This window comes from Gavia stellata, chromosome 1 (assembly GCF_030936135.1).
Source record: "Gavia stellata isolate bGavSte3 chromosome 1, bGavSte3.hap2, whole genome shotgun sequence".
In the NCBI taxonomy this organism is placed as follows: Eukaryota; Metazoa; Chordata; class Aves; order Gaviiformes; family Gaviidae; genus Gavia; species Gavia stellata.
Window position 1 is genome coordinate 124,658,866 of NC_082594.1, and position 21,386 is coordinate 124,680,251.

Genomic DNA, 21,386 nt, shown 5'->3' on the forward strand with positions numbered 1-21,386 from the left:
TTCAACGTGTGACATCACACCCCCTTAAGGTTTTCCACATAAAATACGTCCTCCAAAGAAAATACAAAAATTGAGACTTAATCTGAAATCTATTATTACATCCTCTAAGGTCTCATTAGGCACCTCAGTATTCTCCACCCTCACCCCCTCATCCCCCCTTTTTTCCAGGCAGATAGATTAAATGTTGCAGATAATAGTGGTAAATGTTTTGTAGTCTTCTTGGAGGGAATATGGATGAGGAGCAGGGAAGAGTGTTTTAATCCCATGTCTACCCTGTTTTCACCAAAAAAAAATAATGAGGACTCTGATGCTCAGTCTTTCCTTCTGTGCAGCTTTTCACGCTGTGTGAGCACATGTGTCTGATGTAACATTTTGCCACTTCTAGCAACTGTAGCTGTTTAGCTCTGTCTCTAAGAGATGAGTGCCTCATAGTTTTTGAGAGAAAGACAGCAGAGATGAAAACTTCCATTCATCTCAGGTTTTGGTTCCTGACACACAGAAACAGTTCTTAGAGGAAAAAAGTTAGTTCTGTGCCTTGAGGGGGGACTTTGTATGTGCTTTTCTGTGTGTGCCTGTGCTGGACTACATCTGTATATATTTCTCTGAGAAGCAAAGGGTTTTTTCCCCAGCTGCCTTAATTGCAATCCATAAATATGGCTGTGTACTCAGTGGGAAGCATATGTGCTATCTTTGATAGACCTGCAGGAGAGAGGTGAAGTGCGAAGGGTGAACACTGCCAAAATACGTGGAACATGATGTTACACAGACGAAGCAGAGGAAGAATTATCGACGCGAAATGTGAGTTTAGAATAGGCTTGACGTTCTCACACCCAAACATTTCCATCTGGAAGCTGTTCCTAAGCGAAAGGAAACAGGGACAATATTCTCCTATCTTTTGGAGTAGCTATCCAGGGAATAGGAAGTGTTCTTTGATATTTTTTTTTTTTCCTTAGGATGTGTTCAGTTTTACTGCAGATTCAGAGAAGCCAGAGTTTTAAGTGGCTTTTTTAAAGAGAGTAAATGACATGAAATTCTTCTTAATCCTTCCCCTGAGAATTCGTATTGAAACCCTCATACTGTGCTTAAACAAGCTGTGGCGCTTTTAGGTTACACTTAAAAATAAAGTTGGATTTATGGTTTTTATGCCAATCCTGATATGAGAACTTTATGGTGTTCTTATTTTCAAAGCTTTCTGTAAATTATCCTCTGGTTTTACTTTCTCTCTCTGTATTTCTATGGTCTGTCCAAACACCTTCTACTTTTCCTCATGTCTTTTTCTTCTGCTGTCAAAAGCTGCATGCCTGATTTCATATTCTATTACTTACATACCATAGTGTACATTGAGCATCTTAAACATGCTGAAAGGTTCGCCTGCTTCATGTTGGTTGTAACTTTACACATTTGCGTATCTCCCTGTGTTCTCTGTAGTGTAACATACCTGTCGTCCTGCCATAGTCCTGAAGAATCTGCCAACCGTTTGACCTACCTCACCTGCTGATGGAGATGTAGACACTACTGTTATTTAGGAGTAATTAGTTGTGTTTTCACAGCTGAACCCTCAAAATACAACTCTGCAAATATTTCTGATTTTTAGTGGATGCAGGATAAGAAGGTGGACAGATACTTAGATGTAATGTTAAATTGTAGGTATTTCTTAGTACTATGGCAAGAGGTAATCTTACCTTTCACGTTCTTGTTCCAGTAAGTTTGTAAACTCATCGCTTTTTTCCATGTATTTGCTGTGCTTCCTCTTCTCTTCTTCTAGTTCATACAGTGTCTGTCTGTGTGATTTTTCTACCATTAGAAGTTGCTCCAACATTCGTCTGTGAGTTTCTTTCTGTTTCTCTACAACTTTATCAAGCTACAAAAAAAGCAAAAACTCCTGAAGTCTTTTGAAACTCTTACTTGCTCAGGCTTTCATTAATGAAAGATTTTGAGAGGCTTAATAATATAAAATGCATTTAATAGCCTAATGGCCAGGTTCTTTGGTATGTGTTCAGAAAGGGTTATTTAGTTCTGTCAATCTAATTCTGACAAATTAAAAAAATAAGTTAAGGTACTGCTTTGCAGGACCCTCAGTCACCTTCTGTTCCTCCTCCTGCCATGACTGATCCTCAACAGCTACTAATTAAGTTACCGTTCCCAGGGCTGTGCTTTTCTCGTTGATTATTCTGGTAGAGAAACAGATGTCTTGGCAAAAGAAGCCTTTGCTTCACACAGAAATAGACTGACTTTTAGTTGAATAGAAGTAGCTGCCTCATTTGTAGCTGCATAGGAAATACGAGCATTGAATTGTCTTTGTAAGGTAGACAGGTAGATCAAAAAGCAGTGTTCCCGTGGTTTCACAGTAAATGCATGATAGAACCAAGAGTGGAAAACAATGCTGTCTCCTGTGCTTAGTCTGAACATGGCTCGGGGTTTCTGGAAAAAGTAAGCACTAAATTTTGAGATGGTTGGAAGTATTTTTGTTTAATGGTGGCATTTCCTGTTTTGTTCCTCAAATTTCACACATTGTAAAGGGGTTTGCCTTGCAGATGGCACCTTTATAGCACACTTAGAACATCAAATTCCCTCCCTTTCCTCAATGATTTCTGCTGAGCTTCTAAATATTAATTACGTAGGGATGTTTTAATTTAAATAATCTACTTGAGACTTTGGTGGTAATTTTTAGTTTTTCTAAACCACAGAGGTATTGGCATAACTGTTCACTGGAGTTATGCTGTTAAACAAAATGATTTCAAGAAACTGAGAGAAAGTTATCATTCTGAGGATTCTCATATAATTTTGAATTCAGTATGTGACCGAGTTATGCAAGTGTGTGTGTTATGAAACCAGAAGGGATTTTCCTCCTTAGGCATTACTGATCTAGCTGAAGTTTGAGGAGTGCTCCCTGGAGGCCATCTAAAGATGTGGGAAGAGTCTGTATTGGTGAGAACCTTTGTTCTCTGCTCGTTCCCCTTCCCTTGTGGAGACTGCCTCCTTCATCAGGTCAACACGGGAATCCTCCTATACATTTTGGAAAAAAGAAATTTTGAGCTCAAAGCCCAGTGCCTCCTTTTAACCACAGTCTATTATAGTAGGTCAAGCTGCTTTGCAGTGCTTCACTCTATTAATAGGAAAGAATTTGCAGATGGGCAGTGTGGGAAGCAAGGCTGGCTCTGGTTCTCCAACATTTCCCCCACAAGGAATTTCATGTGCCACGAGAAACACTGGGGCTTCAGATTCTTAGGGCCACTGCTTATTTTGGACAATTTAATTCCAAAGAAGTATGATTAATTATCTTTTCCTCATGTTTATGCACAGTTTGGCTGATAGAAGTGATGACAGGAAGAGCTGGAATGCCTAAACATGAGTTTCTTGAATGAGTGAGAATATCTTCAATTTCTACATGGGCTTCCAAGTCTCGCCCTGCTTACCTCACCTTCTTTTTAAGCTTTATATATTCTCTTATGTTTCTTCTAAATCATTGTTAACTTTTTTGGTGGCATTACTATGAATAAGGAAAAAGGAACTATTGACAAGGCTTTGAAGATAGTTTGAGTCCAAAATATTCCAACAGAAATGTGGACCATTTTGAGAACTGCCTGTTCTTCCCGCTTATGATGTTACAGAGTGTCTCTTCTGTTGTGACATAGCTAAGTTCATCTCATGCATGGTCAAAAAATGTGAAGAAACCTATGACTGTCCTTTTTGGCTGCTTTGTGGTCGTCTTACAGCAGGTTGTTAAGGCTTTTTTCATCTTGTTCACCCATAATTTGCACACTTTTACACCAGCAAGGTCAATGCTTTCTGGAATCATGGTCTTGAAGTAGGACTTGTCTTGGGAAAACATTTCTTACCTAAACCCTTGCATATGCAAGCTTTCTCAGTAAGCAAGTGCTGCCTTATACAGTAATCTCTTGGCTGTGTTTTCTATGTCTTTTGCAGGGGTTGAAAACTGAATTGCCTTAAAAGGTCAGGTTGAAGAAAGCTGGCCATTTTTAATTTCTCCACACTCTCCCTTCTTCCACCAGCAGTGGAAATTTCTAAATTGAAACTCTTGTTCAGCTACTAGCTTAGCAGAATGAGAGAATTTTCAGTGTGTTTTATCAGCCTTCCTCCCCCTTCCAAGACTTCAGAGGGTTTTTTGGAACAGCTATTGCACAGGTGCATGAAGCACAATCACCTGAGTTTCTGATCCTCACCTTTTTAAAGGTCGTGCTGTCAGGTGAATATATGCTATTCTCAGAAAGCAACCTGCCTCCTGTTTTTTGATGAAGTTCTGATGCGGTGCTGTTTGCAACTATGGCCCTGTCTTGGTTAAATTGATATGAACTGGGCATCAGCCTTGCACGACACTGCTTGCTGGTCTCAGCCCTCAGCGTGAGATCAGGTGGGGAAGAAGGCAAAGGTGGGAACTTCTGATTCCTTTTGGCAGGCAGTCTGCATGGATGAGGTTAGTGAAGTGATGCATTTGTATGAATTGGACCACCACTTCAAAACTATATGTAAGAACCTTAGGGGATGTGTAAATTGCTATCATAAGAAAACACTGAAATTTCTGGCTACAAGCTGATCATAAATCAAATGACTCCTGTTCCCAAACATATAAATGCCTGATGGAGATGAGGGTTAGTCATCAATACAAACAACATTAACCAAATAGAAAATAGTCCTGCTTCTTCACTACTGGGTGTGAAGGGTGTGGGACCTGCCAGCGGTGTTTTATGGGTTCAGTATATTTTGTTTGCTCTAGAGTATTTTTTGAATGGCTGTGAGCAGTTAATTCAAGCGGTAGTCCAAGCAGCAAGTATGCAAGAGGAAAGGTAGTAACTCCAGGTTTTTCTTTTGCAGTTCTCAGTGAGCAATGCCAGTGCTTTTCACTTCGAAGTTGTGCTTTTCTCAGTGTTGAGATTAGCCGTTTGGATTACAAACTGGTATTTGGAATGGGAGAGGTGTGTATTCAAGGCAGGGAGGGGGAAGGAGGAATTTGAAAGTGGGTAAAAGAACAGCAGTGTCCTGGGGACACCTGCTTACGTGAAAGGGTAAGGGAGAGAGGAAGATAAACTGCTGCATCAAAGCTGTTTTCATGTTGCAGTTTTCTCCTGCTGCTCAGATTAGAAGATGCATTTAGATTTTTTTTTTTTTTTCTCCCCCCAAGAATGCTGTCAAATCAGTTCTACCACAAGCATTCGCAGCTGGTGTGTAGCTGTTGTGGCTGAGGACAAGGTGGAGAGCAAGAGCTTGGGATTCCACTTGGGAGGGAAGGGAAGAGGTGCTGGGCCTGTCTCCTGGTACAGGTGGCTGATAGAGAAGAGAATTGGAGAGGCGGCAGATCCTACCTCACAATTAATGCAAACGCTTGAGATCTGCGTGGAAGCTGCATAATGGGTGTGGGCATTTGGCCTTGTGACACTTGTGTTACTGTGCAGCATGCCTCCCCCTCCCTGCAGGACCAAGCAGAGCAGAGTCTGGTACTGGGTTGCTGCGCTTCTGTGTGTTTTGTTTGGAAGCTCTGTTGTGTCCCTCTGCGAGATAAGGGCACTTCCTTGGGGAGCAAATTTGACTCTTGCATTTTCCCTGTGAGATCTTGTGGCTGACTCCCACATATCCAGCAGAGAAGAGAGAGAAGTCATGTGAACCCCTGCTAGTGTGAGATCCTCTCACAGGAGCGGTCTCCAGCAGCCCCCGGTTCCTCAAATTACTCTGTCCAAATGCTAAATCTGCACAGGCAGAAATATCCATTTATATGTACGCATACACATTTACTCAGCGTATACAGCTTTTGGCTAAAAACCGCAGAGGACTAATAAGCAGCAGTATAAATGTCTTCTGTTGAAAATTTAAGTGATAAAATCTTAATTAAGTGATTTGTTGTTTTGTTCTTGCTAACCATATGGGACTTTTGCTAGAATTAATACTTGAACATACTGTACAATACAATGGAAAATAAGAGGCATGTTCTTACGTAACTGTGAATAGTTCAGCAAGCTAAAAATTCACAGGAATTTAATAATTTAAATATATTTTGCCACCAGCTTGTGTCTGAATTCAAATTAGGATGGTGTGTCTCATATCCATTATGTTGAAACTTAACTTTTCATCTTTCTCTGTTTAGGCTGTTTTGTGTTTGGCGCTGTGCCAGAATAAAATCCAGGTTAGTTACATTTGTTTATCCAAAGTTCAGTGAAATATCATTCCTGTTAATAATATCCTCATGGTCATTGTTTATAAACATATAATCTTGAGTTTAGGATTACTGGATATTATGGGTGCAGTTCCTCCCTTGTCTTTTTCAACCCTAGCTGAGCCAAGTTTCCATGTGGATACGTTGGTCTGCTTTTCCTGAATGCCACATCGTCAACATTATTGTTTCAGTCTCTTCCTATGACTGTAGCTTATTGGTGCCCTACAGCTGTCACCATTGGAAAGTTGTGACCAACACTTGTAAGATATTGTGAGGATGCCATCAGATATGCTTTGTTAAAAGGCTGGTGAGGAATCATCTTTCCCCGAGTTGATTGGCACGGGGATTTTAAAATTGGATTCAGTTTTGAATTGACCTTGATGGGTGCGGAATATAGACTTTCCTCTAGTTTTGCTGCTTTTGGAGGAGTTCTCAAAGTGGTAGGAGGTATTGTTCATCACATTTCAAACAGTGAGGCACCAGATTTTTTTGTCTTTGACTGTGCTATTGGAAGCTGGGGAGAGTTAGAAAACAGAATTGTCTTTCTAATTCCATGAAGGTTTGAAACATGAGGAAAAGACACCATAAATTCTGCAGTATCTTCTTCTTTATCTCTCTCTTCCTATTGTCACCATCTCAGATTTGTTTATTTTTGATTCTGGGAAAATGGTTCTTATGCTATTATTCTGTATTTACTAGAATGTTGAATAACGTTTGTTTTCTATTCAAGAGAAGTGGCAATTGATCTGAAACCAGATTTTTTCATGAATAACTGACTTGATCTAAATTTGTAAACTATGCAAAGATGGAAACCCTTTTCAGGCCCTTGTGTCAGACAGAAGCAAAAGCAAAATAAAAGTCTATTTTCTTTACTTTTAATCCCCTTTAAACATAAAACAATTTATTGTATCCTCAAGTGTGAGGAATAAGAGTAAGCTTATCTGGCATTTGTTAGGTTGCAGAAAGAAATAGCTGTAGAGCAAGTTTGGCTGAAAAAACCCTGTGCTTTAAAAAAAAAAATCTCCTCATAGCCAAGGAAGACGTGGTTTTGTCTGTCACACACCTCATAGGTTTTGCAAAGGAAGATGTATTACTACTGTTCTCTATTTTGCTACCTTTCTTCATGTATGAATCCTGTTCCTAGTGAGTAAAGCTGTCCAGTCACCAGATTTTCCCACTATATTCTTAACAAGTTTGCCAAGAAACTTTATGAAGTTTAGGATAGATGAGTGAGTTGTGAGAGAACATTGAAGGACCAGTAATCTTATAGATGCCTTCTGAAATTCACTGTATTTTCAATTGAGTTGGGGAAGATCTTCTGTGTTCAGGCCTACAAGGCTAAATTGTCAAGGGTGAGACACACGTGCTCTAGAGGAACTGGATCAGCAGAAATTTTGTAGGCAGATACAAAGGTACATTGTCATGGTGGCAAGGGGGGAATTTAAATGGTCGGTTCCCATACTTTGTGGTCAGTTCCACCTCTCCCTTGGTTTTTATAAACACTTAAAAAATCCAAAGAAAACCTAAACGGATCTCTGACTTAATTTGGGGGGATTTTGAAACTGAAATTGTGGAATGCCTGCTGATTACAGCATCCTTTGGTTTACCAAGATATACGAAGTGCCAGTGGTCCTTCTAGCCTTTCACTTGCTCTCAGGATGTTTACCTTTGCCTTTTGGAATTGCCAAATTCGGTGGTGTTAGAAATCCTTTCTCTGCCATTAAGTGTAAGAAGGAAAAAGCGTGTATAAACTTAGGTAAAGTAACAGACTGAACTTATGTTTTCAAATGTTTTTGGACTTCTCTTCAAATCACTTCCATTTGTGCTCAAAGTTTCTGTGACATAATGCCACAATGTTCTAAAATAAATTAACCTCCACAGTTGAACTTATCTGTTTCAGATTATAGTCAGAGATTTTAACCTTTGAGTCTCTGAAATGAGTGTTGACCTTTTGCCTGACTTAATTTTCTCAGAAATGAACTCTGTATCCTTAGCTACATTTCTATTCAGGAAGCTTGGAAAACACTGGGTAGAAGAATTTTATTCATAATTTCTGCTTTTATTTTTATGATGATTACCTATACTGAGCAGCATATTAAAAAATGGTTATCCTAAACTCAAGAGGAGACACTTACTTGGGGAAAAAAACCACATATTCTGCTATGAAGGGATTTTAATATCCAGTGCTTTGCATTGCAGGGTAGAAATGAAATTCAGGTAACATTGTTCAGAAAGTATGGCTGCTGCTGCAGTGTAACTAAACTAAAGGTTACTTAGATTACATTTCTGCCTGGATGAAGTTTGTAATGACAGCTCATTACAGTAATGACTCAGACCAAGCAGGTATACCCATGACTCACCCAGAATTAGTGGGAACTGAGATATGTAAAGGGAGACAGCTGTGCCATTACTGCTGAACGGGCCCTTAACAGCCATTGGTAAGATGGCCTCAATGAGACGAATGGGGAGGCATCTGTTTGTATGGTTTGTGAATATGGGTAACAGAAAGGGGAAAAAAAGAAGACGGTTTCAAAAATAGGAGGCTGATTATGAGAGTTTGAGTTAGACAAAATCGTGTCTAAGTTTATTAAAGCCCCCAGTGCGCAATATAAATGAGGATCATTAGACACCTGTTTTTATTAGGGACCCCACTGGACCCTGGACTTTGTTCTGCTGTCACTTACACTCGTGTTAGATTCTAGATTTAGAGCTCGTTTGCTTTCTTTCCCTGAAGTCAGTGAGATATTTTCTGTTGAATTTGGTGGGAACTATGGTTAAATATCAATTATATGTTCATACCTCTCCCATAGGCTTTTCATAGACATCTTCTTGCCATTGCTCAGTCTTTGTTTGAATAGCATCTCGCTGGAGGGCCTCTAACACCTTCTTGGGAGTAACAAAGCCGTATTGTGCTTCAAGCAAAGACAAGTCAATTTTTTCAGCCTTAAGTACTCCTATAACTTCATCTTGAGCCTGTGGAAACACAAAGTAAGGTTTTATTTTGTTAAACTGTATATGTGTATTTACAGGTTAGCTTTCCACTAAAAATTTTAAGAAAATTTAAAAACTTTTTAAAGCGTGCTGTGTATGTAAAGTGCTCCAAAATAGTAAAATGAAGACAGTTAAAAAGCATGAGGGAACTATTGGTCTTGGTGTTTTATTAGTTCTGCATAAACTTCAACATCTTCAGAACTCCAATCAATGCTTAAGTACTTCGTTAGTGATTAGATCGTATTGCTGTTTCTGGACCAGTGTATAGCATTTGCAACACAAGATTTCAGGGCAAAGTGTGACTCCTGGTATTAGAAGCTGATTTTAAATTGTTAGTGAAAGATGTTAGGATGGTTCTTGAAGCCTGGAAGTGTTGCACATTCAGTATATTCTGTGTGCAAAGATGGCTTCTGTAGGTTAAACCCACCAGGGGTCATCTGCTTCTGTTACACTGAGCTCCTTTGAGTGGTGAATGTAGTGAGGTGTGCAGTGCAGGGGATGTGACCCTTCGCAACATGCATTCCAAAGCCATGCAATAATGGCAGTTCTTGAAAACAAGATTAATTGCCTTCAAAGCTGGCAGTGGGGTCCTGTGTGCATGGATGTGTATGTGTGCATGCATGTGTTAGGTCATGGCTTAGGTCATGCCTTAGGTATTTATGGACATGTACATGTGCACACGCTCGTGTACATGCCGTCAGGTAATAAGCAACCTTGCAGCGTGAGGTTTTTTGGAAGTAACTGCTGTAAGGGTTTTCTCAATCTGTGAGTGCATGCTAAAAAAAAAAAGGCATTTTAAAAGATAATGATTAAAAGAAGGTGGTGTTACTTGGTTTCCAAAAATCATGCAGTTGCAAAAAGTATAGCCTAAAAATGTGCCTTATACTTTTCCTTTTTTAATGTCACTGCATTTGTTTCCTTAATCTCTCAAAATATCTGATGACATCCTGTTACCAAAGAGTAGACACAATAAGTTCTCAGGTATGTTTTTAGTATGTTCTTCTGTGTATTGTATTTCAGAAATTCCTGTGCAAGCTGGCAGGTGCACCTACCTTCTTGCTATCATACAGCATTGCTCTCTAAGTCCATGCTCCATGCTGGAGGAACATACTGCATGTATCTGCAGTATTTGTAAGTGATCTATAGATTCTCTTTGCTCTTAAAAGAAACAAACCCCCCCCCCCCCCCCCCCCCCCCCAAATAATAAAAAAACCCCACAATAAAACAAAACCAAAACACCCAACTACCAAGAATACTTCTTAGCTATCAAGTTACTAGCTCCTAGGTGTTAAGTTGGAGGGGACAGAACACAAGCTGCGAACATTGTGCTAAAGTCCCTCTTCTAATGATAATGCTTTTTCATGAGAATATCTGATTACGTGAATGTTTCCACTGCGAGGGAAACTGGTTTTGGTCACCACCTCCCCTAGAGCTGTGTCCATCTCTTTTTTTTCCCCTGCATCCTCTGGTGGTGGAGGTTGCTCCCTGCCCCCATTACAGTGACCTAACTACAGGAACTGTCTCAAACATCCGTTGTCTGCAATGATCTCAGTTAAAAACAACACAAAGTACATGCTAATCCTAGAAGGGTAGAATAGGAAGGGAGGAAATCAGAAAGAGGGATCTATCAGGAGAGGGTAACACTTGCAGTCAGACTGCTCTTGGCTGGAGCACTTCTGTATCCCTATTTGTGACTGTGTTTAAAAAAATATAAAATAATCTGTTTCTAATCCTTATTATTACGGAAAATACCTAGAAGAGTGATCTTTGTGCGTCTTATGTTCTGGAATCGGAGAGTAATGGCATCTAACTTTGAAACTTAATTATGGTTGGATTGATAGCTGATCTTCGGAGATTTGACTTGGCATTACAGGAGGTGGAAAATTAGGAATAAAAAATGACTTCTCACTTTTTTCATTCATAATGCTTCCTTTGGAATGTCAGACATGATTTAAAACGTTCATGTCAGGCTCATTGTTTTCCAGTTTCTCCTTTCACTCTGTTCCAGTTTTAAATCATCATAATTGAAGCATGTGTGTGTTTATATATATATTACACAAGTGTAATGAAGTGTGTGTAACAAATATATATATCAATATATATACACACACCTCTGTTCTTGAGAGGAGGAGAGAGCTGTTTTAGAGGAGTGTGTGACATCTGAATTTTAATCTAAATTAAGAAAGGGCAAGTGAGCAGCAGAGAAACGTTTCACAAACACGAAAATCGTTCTGTTTGCATAATGAAATGTTCTGTAGAAGTTTGCCTTGGATCTACCCTCAGAGATTGGTACATGTATCAAGTATTCATATTGCATGTGTGTTCTGTTAAGCATGTATGTATTATGTAAATATGTATGTATATGTTAAGAATGTAACTACCCAGGTACTGCCTAGCTAATAAAGTCTGAAACCGTGCGAGACACCCATTTATGCCACTTCGGCCAGTTTGCTCTTTCCTCTGCCTGTGAGCAGTTTTAAGTGGCCGTCACTACTTCTGCACAATCAACCTGCCACAGAAATATTCTCCCTGCTCACTGGAAATCTGGTTCCCACTTCCTGAAATTACGTTTGACCAGGTTAGGCATCATTTACCACTTGGCAGCTGGCTCCTTTTCCAGATGGAAAAATGCTCGCTTCTCAAAATCCAGTGTCTTGTGGGCTAAGTGGCATGCAACACTTGTGCTTCATATTATGGGAAATAAAATGGCTATTTTGATTTTTCTAGAAAAAGATGTTAGAATAGTGTTGAGTGAGTTACTTCTTGTGATCTGACACATACTGATTTATGGGGGTAATGCTCATGACTTCACAGCAGGGGGAAGAGAAGAAATAATTAAGTAACGGATCTTAAAGATCTCTAGTGTGTTCTCTGTATAGGTTTTACAGTGCCAAATGCTTTGTATTCAGAGTACTTAGAATAGGGCAGCACAACAGGAAAGTTTTGTGAGCTCTCTGCTTTGGGAATTACGTGACCCTTCACAGTGGACCATGAGTGTTTTTAATGTGATACAGGTACATCGTGAGTAAATTTTATTTGCATTTAGGAGTGGTGCAGAGATCACCTTTTCTGGATGATAGCTATAGTAATAACTATAATTTATGTTTTTACATACTTTGCAGTTTATATTTGTCCTTCTGTATCAAATTAGGTAGGGTGTTTCCTTAACATGAAAGCAGCATGTGTTTGTGGTAAATTGGGGGGTGAGTGGAAGTGTGTTTTAATCCGGGATATAAAATAAGACAATAAATCACCTGTAATTCACCCTCGAGGACACTAAGAAGAAATAGCAAGTCATCACGAGAGAGATCCTCTCTTTTCTTGAAAGAACTTCTTTGTTTTTTCTCTGCCTTAGGGCTCCTTAGGATGGTACTGGCTTGGGCTACATCGTCTTCCTCCTTCTGTCTTCTTTGCACGTTTCCTCTCCCACTGTAAGCAACCTCTTCTTTATGGTGGTCTTTTGGCCTTTGCTGGCTCAGCTTTGGTCTGGTGGGGCTTTCTGTGCTGTTACTTCTGGAACGCATGGTTTATATCTCTGAAGCTGAAGGAAGGTGGGGGAAAAAAGTAGTTGTTTTAACTAGCAAAGACTATAAAACTAGTACCATAATTTATGGTGGGTATTATTCCCTCCAGACTGGTAGTTTTCCCTCCCATACAAGGCTGTTTGTCATTTGACAAAAGCTGACAACCTCGCGTAAGCCAACAGGACTGGGCTGTGATCCTTACTGGATGTCTGTAGTAAAGTGAGTCTTAACTGGTCTTATGCAGTTGTAACAATTCCCTCCTCAATATTTGCCAAGGGAGCAACTTTAGCAGCAGTACTGTGCACATCACCGCAGACCACGTTTCTCATTTGAGAGACAGCACCTACCTGACCTTTCAGGTTGATACTGTGAAGAAGCAAATTTAGGTTTAAAAGGTTTTCACCAGGAAGACCTTCCTGTTCCAATTTTATAATGTCCCAACCATTACTGTATAGCCATGTTATGTTTTTCGTTGTCTTTCCAAGGGAGAGCACAAAAGCGGTCCTCCAATACTATGAGCTATGCATTTGCATTCCCTATGTTTGGCAAAATGTAGGGGTTAGCACATCCAGACTGCAAGGGGTGAGCCTCGTTGTAAACACTCCCTCCCCAACACCACCGCCCCCTCTAAACGAAACTACCTTGCTGATCACGGTGTGTCCCCCTGATAACCATGTAGTATGAAAACTTCCTACTTTAGTGCTGGACTCTAGCACTCTAGAGGTGTTAGTTCCTGGTCAAAGAGAGACCTGTCCTAACTAGGCCCCTTTTGAAGTGCCACTGTTAAGTAAACATACTCTAATGCCTTTGCAGATAAATTACTAACACTGTATAAATATTGATTAACCTCAGGAATTTTGTTTTGCTTGTCGCCACTCAGATTAAAGTATGAACGGATTATAGTCCACCTCTACAGGAAAACTGTAGTCATGGATACGGTCTAGCAGACAAAAGCCTGATCATGTGATTCAAAGGTAAAATTAAACATATTCCAAATACAAATGGGGCATAATTTTTCTTACTAAACAGCAAAGCTAATTGTTCAAAGGTCCAGAAAATTGTTATGGCCCATGATAGGCAGGAGATGATTGCGCTGCTGCTCTTCAGCCTCATAAATCTGTGGCTGATAAAGTTCTTTCAGAGCTCCCCCTTCCGCCAGGTTCGGACTCGAAATCCTGAACTCTGTGACTGCACTCCTTAACTGTGGTAATTTTCCACTGAACGCTACAAGTACTTCCTTTTGCTGTTTTTCTGCAAGAACAGAGGAGGTAGAAGAAGCTTTTGGTTTGTAATGGATTTGGTTTGTAATGGATGATGGCTGACAGTGGGAAGAATTTATCAAAAACATTACGAGAAAAGCAAGTGACATTTTCTATAATGCTGAAGACTCTTCTAGTCTAATTTAAAGCACTCATAATAGCTTGTATTTAATAAGAAAAACTTGTTTCTCCAGGTCTCCAAATACCAAGGTGTGTCAGATTTGCATGGCATTGTGCACTGGAACCTGTTTTGTGAAGCTCTGCATCAACCATGTCAGGTTAGGATGGGAGCTTGTTACAGTGCATGTAGGAAACTGATAGTTGTTCATAGCAGGTTGGCTTTGTTCGCTGTGGTCTGCTTATTAGGCTTACTCACCTTTTGCATCTTGCTTACAGAGTATTACTGCTTTGGAAGAGGACCACTGGATTCTATTGAGCATAAAATGCTGAATGCCTCTTTGGCTTTTGCATGCAGTTAATGGCTAGTGTTTATAAAATCAAATGCAGGAGTTGAGTTAAATCAGGTAACCTGAATGTACTCTGAGCTTGTCCATACGCTTTGATGCCACAAGCACAGGTCGCTATGAAATGCATAAGTAGTCCAAGAAGTCCTTGCATTTTTCCCCTCATGCATGCTACGTGCAGCAGCAGTCTTGACTGGGCGTCCAACTACTGTCAAACTTGTTGACAACAAGTGTCAATATGGCATTCCTTGCGGAAGGGAAGAGGAACCAGTGCATAAGGAAGAGGTTCGTACCTTTTCAAGCTTTTTGACTTGGCTGCACCTGGAAACAGGATCCTGAGCTTGAAAGGACAGTAGTTTCAGTGATCCTGCCAAGAACAATGCCCGCCCCCATGTTTTCTCTTAAACTGTACACATGCTATTGGCTTCAAGGCCGCATGCCACACATAGTTTTCACAGCTGCAGAGGGCTAGCTGTGACTCCCTTTTAAGCTTGTACTGCCTACTTCTTAATCAGGTAGATCAGTCCTTGTGATGGCAAAAGACACTTGGTCCCCGAGAAGGCCAGCTGACCTGCCAAATAGGTTCCCCTCCTATGAAGATGGCGCCTTTGCAGCATCCCAGAATGGATTTTTCTACTTTTCTTGTTGAGCTGTGTTGTTACGTACACTTTACCTGCATTCTGTTCTGGCATTCCTGAATGCCAGTGCCTACTATTGAATCTGCTAATGCAAATATTTATCAGATTTAGCAATTAACGTGAATGATTAGAGATTGAAGTGGCATACTAAATGTATGCTTTAAGCACTTTTTTATTGGTACTTGAATGTAACTGACCAAGAGAGGCACAAACACTCTGGTATTAGTAGGCTTCCTTATTAACGTATTCTTTCTCTGTTGATTTATTTAGGCCTTCTTATTACCTGTATATTGACTGGCATTCTTATTATCTGTAATGTCGTCTGTTTACATAAGGATGTTAGTGCTAATGTGGTCATCAAAAGATGTAGGAGTCAAAGGAGTGACGGAAGGGCCATTCAAAACTTCAAATTACCACAGGCAGTGTGGCTGCTGGTGCAGTAGGCAAAGTGGGACCTCAGAAATGGACAAAAATAAACTTCCCATCCACTTACCTTGAAACTCCTCACCACCTTCAAATTGTTAGACCCCCTAGATGTGGCACCATCTAAGGGACTAACCCTCAAAGTGCAGTTGACATTTTGGACAGAATATCAGCTGCTGTGTCATGCTGTTGCACCATGGCAGAAAGATGATCCGTTCTAGCCCAGAGCATGCTGGTTTTCTGCAATGTTATTAAGCCCTTGAATGGCCCTAGTGTAAAATTCAAGATAGAAGCAGTGTCATTTGAAATTTTCCAGTTGTGTGTTTTGGTATGTTGGGTTATTTTCTACTTTGAACAACTCTTTCCATGTTCTTGAAGGTTAATGACGAGCAAGTCTTTTTTTCCCAAGGTAAAAATGATAATAGGCTCATAAAATTTGTGGCTATCAGTTGTCTCATGGCACCCAAAATGGTGTCTCATCCCTCCTGAGCCCAGGGTCTCAAGAGGAGGCTAATGAGTGGAAAATTGGCCTTTTTGCATATCTGTGTCTCAGCTGGTTTTCACTTTAAATGACATGTTGATGGGATCTGTGTACAAGAAAGCCACCTTGCCAAAAGAGGTAAAGAAGTGTTCCTTCTTGTAACAGTGATTGTAGTTCGCAAACAGAGTCTCTGTGGTTTCTCCTGGAGGACTGACTCTTGCATCTTGTGGCGAACTTCTGTATAGAAGCTCATTTAAGCCCTGTTTCTCTGTACCACCAAGAAGGATGGTAATATAAGATACCTTAGAAAACGGTAAACAACAACTGCTAAGAAAGAAGAAACCAGGTGAGAAGATTTGGTTGGGCATGTGTGCCTTATGCTTGTGATCTTTTATCTCTTTTGGATCAATTACTATACAGTAGGGATTGTAGCTACATGAACAGAAGGAACAGGGATACTTGTCAGCATTCTCATATGATGCTTTACATACTGGCTAGGCAGTATCTGCTTGCATCAAAAATAAAAGATGATTGAGAGGCATCATCCAGATCATGAAGTCACATCTCCTGAAATCACTGACCACCATGCAGGGGGTACTTAATAGAGATTAGTTTACTGTAGGGTGTGCTAATTGAAGAGCACAAGGCCTGTGTTCTGCACTATTGCGTTTTCCTTCACGTTATGAGGTGTCTGCTTTACTGAAGATTTTGCAGCGGTACCTTGCTTGAAATCACAATGCGATGGTTTGCAGGCTCATCAGATTCAGCGCAACTTGGTAGCCTCGTTCGAGATTCAAAGTGGAGTAAGGGCAGGTTGAAACATTCTGGTAAATCAAATCATTGCAAGTAGCGTATTCAGTTTGAATCTATTCTCTGTGTTTGTGTTCTTTTAATAGTTTGTTTTCTGTTCTGTTTTTTAAAGAGCTTGCTCATCTCTGAACATGTATGCTGTCCTTCTGCATATAAAGGAGAAATTTTCCTCTCCTTGGTGATGCGCAAGTGATCTGAGGGATCAAAATATACTTTCCTGAAGAGCCAGATGAATAAATGACCAAATGTTTCTATGATGTTAACTTGGCCTCCACCCTCTCGATCATATTCTGAAGGAGATGAAACTGCATTTGTCTCTTTGGCAGCAGTGAATAAGCAGGTGGTTCAGAAATCCCCGCGCTTTTGTGGGAAAGACTGAAATATCCTTCAGAGATGACTTCACCACAGACACCATAGGGTTTTAAGAGATATCAATTTTTTTCCATCTATTTTTCCCTTTAGGGTTTTCTCTTTAGTCAGTGATTGACTTATGAGCTAACAAAATCCCTTACAGGACCAAATCTTCCCTTAATCCCAGGGTAAGGATCCTGAATAGTTGAGAACTTGCCGTTTCTTCCAAAAAATCCGTGACTAAGCAAGGAATTACGTCTTTCTGGTTTTTAACATCCCTTAAAGGGATATGGCAATGCTTTTGATTTGCTGAAATTGATAGGACTCCTACCAGCAGACTGACTTAAAATAAGTTAAGATGTGATTGGTCAGCGTGCCAATTTAATGGGAGAGCACAAAGCACATGATGTCTTTTGGAAAGAGGTCTGCAATCCTCTGCCCATCACTACGAATGTGGTTTGGGGCAAGAAAAAAGGTAGTCTCACCTTAGTTACTGCAGGGCTACAGGACATTTCTTCCTTTCCTGTGTAGCAAAAGCTACTTTGAAGCATCGTGTTCAGCTTAGTGCCACACGTACATGCCTAAGGAGAAATTGATCTCCTGTCCTTGTTCTTCTGCTTTCTTGTGTGGCTGTGTGCCAGGTAGTGTCCAGGCATGGGAAGGGGCTTTTGGCTAGGCCACATCATGTTCTTCGCTAGAGAAGGCAGCAGGTTTGTCTTGTATTCCTTCTGTAGTCCTGATGTGGCCTGTGGGCCAGCAATTGAGCCATGCTGAACCACAGGGGAAGATGGGATTCCAATTAATAGGAAGACTTTTTCAAGATCTGGCCATTTCACAGCATCACTGAGCCTTTTCTGGAACTGGTGCCTTCTGACAGAATGTGTTTAGGACTTTCATCCTTCCCTTGAGTGGGAATTCATTGCTTTGTGGTAGATTTGCACCACTTGCAAAGCTACAGCCCTTCATTTTGGGTAGACTGCCTTAGCATTTTCCTGAAAAACGTTTGCAGTAGCTTCTGTCCAGTGGGATGTTCTGTTGTACCATGGCCAACTATCTCATTTGGGCTGTGCTCTTATTCACAGTAGACTCTTGTGCTGTTTTCGTGCATAGGCTGGGCAGTAAGTGAGAAGAGACGACTTTCCTTTAATGGGTTCTTCACCCAAGTACTCTGGGATAAGTAAGTGTTTCCATCCTGGCATGGAAACTGCAAGATTAAGCTGTTTATCTGGGAAAACTGATGCAGGAGTGCTTACCTGTGTAGCCTGACGCACCTGTTGGCATCTGGAGTTGCAGAGAGTTGAGCAGGAGAAAGAAAATAAATTAGCAGTCTGTTTCCCCTCTCATGGGATCTTGTCAAATTTTGGTCTTTGAAGCCCTTGGGGATCCTGAAAGAACAGGAATTACTCAAATGGGAAGAAAATCTGGATTCAACGGAGGATGTAAACACTCGCAGACAGGAAAAGTGCATGGTTGAGAATCGGATGTCATTTTTGTGCTCGTCGTGGTTTGTGCTCGTCGTGGTTTATGCTTGTCTGACCACAACTCAGATTTCTCATCACTTGGAGACAGGGAGCCTCTTCTGAGACAGTAAGATGCCTTTTGGACTGTGTTAGAGAGTTGTCATGTTACTCTGCTGATGGTAAAGGTACTGTGGAATTTCCACCATCTGTTGTCTCCTCCTCCCCCTTCCAATCCTGTAGTGTTTTGCACGTATGCAGTGATTGTGGTTAGGTAAGATCTTCCCAAGTCCATATTGTGTATGAGGTCTGTACAGGCTTACAGTCATCTTTAGAAGGCTGTGTCTGTGTGGGAGGTTTTCACCAGATCCTTTTGAAGACTGTTTCTGTGTCAGTTGTCTGTCGTTTCAGTATTGGTGTGTGAACTTGTGATCCGGTCTTCACTCTTGTAATGTCTCTAACTACACATTACATATATGTGTATATATACATAAAAATATACACACCACGGGATGTTGTGCCAGTGGCCAGTTACTGATTTTGTGGCTCTGAGCTCAAGTTAGGCCCTTCCTGTAGATTAACCAATCTCAGCCCATCTCCTGCTGAGGCTCAGGTGGTGTTTGCCCCTGTATTTGAGTTCATACTGTGGCAGTTTAAAGCACGCCCATTCACAGTGCTACGCGTGAAAGCGTAAGCTGCTTGCTTGGAACATACTTGAAATTTTCATATTAGGAAAATATGGTTAGGAATGTACACTCCTATTCAGAGATGTCAAACCTTGTTCGAAGCGGGGTTCTTCAGATGGTCCATAAAACCAAGTGGCCTGGGTACTAGACCTCTTTGTGGTGATCTATGAGAAAATCAAGAGTTTGCGCTCCCTGCTGTATCACGTAACGCTGCTTTGGCAAAACTGGGTAGCTGTTCTGAAATCTGAAATGAAGACCTGGATTCCACAAAGGTTCCAGCTCAGAAATCGTACTTTGAGAGTTTTCTGACATGGGCTGATTTTCTCTTGAACAACTTCTGACCGTACCTAACACTCAAAGGCACTCGCATCACTTTTTCCTCCTGCTAAACTATTCTCTCTCCTCCACAGGAATTCAGCTCTCCTAGTTTGTGGTCCAGCATTTTGCTAAGTTGATGGTAGTCTTAGAAAATTACATTATATGTATGCAGTTTATGTGGCAAATGGGTTAGACACAGTAGATTTGTTTGAGGTGGTTTGTCTTCTCAGTGAGGTACTACACATGCCGCAAGGCCCCACTGTGCAGCTAAGGTTTTTGTTTGAGTGGGAGAATGACTCTGACTCCGAAGTTTTATGTGCACTGTAGCTTCAATGTGCTGCTGCAGGGCGACAGCACTAGTATAATGCCATGTTTTCATGAGTTCAGAAGGTTGAGGAGGAATCAAAATTAAAATAGCTAGAATTTCTTTAACTTTCTACTTCTGGGAACTGGGGGTTGTGGGGAATTTTGTGCAATTACACTGAATTGCTTCTGAGAGATTAATAGGGGGAACTTTATCTGCTTCCTTGGGTTTAGGGTTGGGTGTTTTTTTTCTTTTTAAAGTAAAATGTTTCACACTCGTAATTAGACACTAAAAGTGGATTATTTGTAAGGGTTAGTGCAAGAGAGATTTTCGGTGCATGTGAAAATGTTTCTGTAACATCAGGTAGATCTAAGTGTTTGAAAAGGTAAACTCTGCAATGCCATATTATCTGTTTCTCTTTCTAAATAAAAAATGTGAATCTTGCAGTTGTCTGTATGACAGATTTTTATTGGTAAAATACACTGAAATAAAACTCAGCTGCTCCAATTCAATTATATGAATTTGCTTTCCAAGTATAGGATTTTTCTCTTTTGAGCATAAGAAACAGTTAACGTTATTTAATACGGTGCTTGTTGTTTAACAGTTATTATTCAGCTGCTGTAATTTTGGCTCAAATGTATAATTACTCTGTAATTACAGAATTGTCCAAAGCAAAAACAGGAAATAGTGCTACATGAAAAGAAAATGTTCCTATCATAGATACTGTGTATCTAAACTCATCCTTTTTCCTGAATATCTTGAAATTAACTGGACTGTAGACATTTATGTAACAGGATGATTCAGCTTCAATTTAAGTACTGTAGTATATGCAACCAAGTATATATTTAAAAATAAAAAAAGGGGGGTGGGTGGAAGAAAGAAGCTGTGTAGAAGAGAAGCACTGAGAAGAGCGCGTGGTTTTCTGCAGATCTCTGCCTATAGAAAGGCAAAGGCAGCAGCTACCGCAGCTGAGTTTGAATCCCACATTTCAGTTTTTCCTCACTGTGGCTATCTCTCAACTCTTTCTGCAGGCACCAGTTTCCCTGAAATCTGTAGAAATGTCAGTATCTTGCCTTCTCTCTCTGGCTCGTTTGAAACTGGCAGTGGTTCAGGATGGGACCCCTCGATAGACAAAGTGCACAGCCTCGTTGCCACAGAGAAACAAGCTCAAGCTATCTTTAGAAAGAATACACTGGAAACTTTGGCCTTTTCCCAGAATCATCTGTCGTGGGGGTGTTCATGAAGCTGAAGGGGGGCGTATTCAGACTTGTGAAACAAATAGGGTTTTGCATGGCGTGTAACATGTTCCTGTAAATCCCACAGGCGATAGTTAACGTAGGGTATTCGAGGACCTGAGAAGGAGATAGCTCTCTGTTTGTAAAATAACAATATGCAAGATGGAAAACAGAAAGAAAAAAACCCAAACTAAAAGCTTTTAGGTCTTGCATTTCAGGATAGACTAAAATTTTCTGTATGGTGAGTCACATACCTTCTCTCTACTGAAGGATGGGTTT

At 40.5% G+C, this 21,386-nt stretch overlaps 2 protein-coding genes across 2 annotated transcripts in view; one reads left to right on the top strand and one right to left on the bottom strand.

Moving 5' to 3' along the window:
- Nucleotides 1–12,681, bottom strand: part of FILIP1L (filamin A interacting protein 1 like) — an 84,805-nt gene extending 72,124 nt beyond the window's left edge. The window contains exons 1-3 of the mRNA XM_059818029.1: nucleotides 12,412–12,681; nucleotides 8,966–9,139; nucleotides 1,683–1,861 (exon numbers count right to left, since the gene is read on the bottom strand). Coding sequence (XP_059674012.1) covers nucleotides 1,683–1,861; nucleotides 8,966–9,139; nucleotides 12,412–12,681 — 623 coding nt within the window. The remainder of the gene's footprint in view (nucleotides 1–1,682; nucleotides 1,862–8,965; nucleotides 9,140–12,411) is intronic.
- Nucleotides 1–21,386, top strand: part of CMSS1 (cms1 ribosomal small subunit homolog) — a 176,725-nt gene that overhangs the window by 7,980 nt on the left and 147,359 nt on the right. The gene's annotated exons all lie outside the window — the stretch shown is intronic.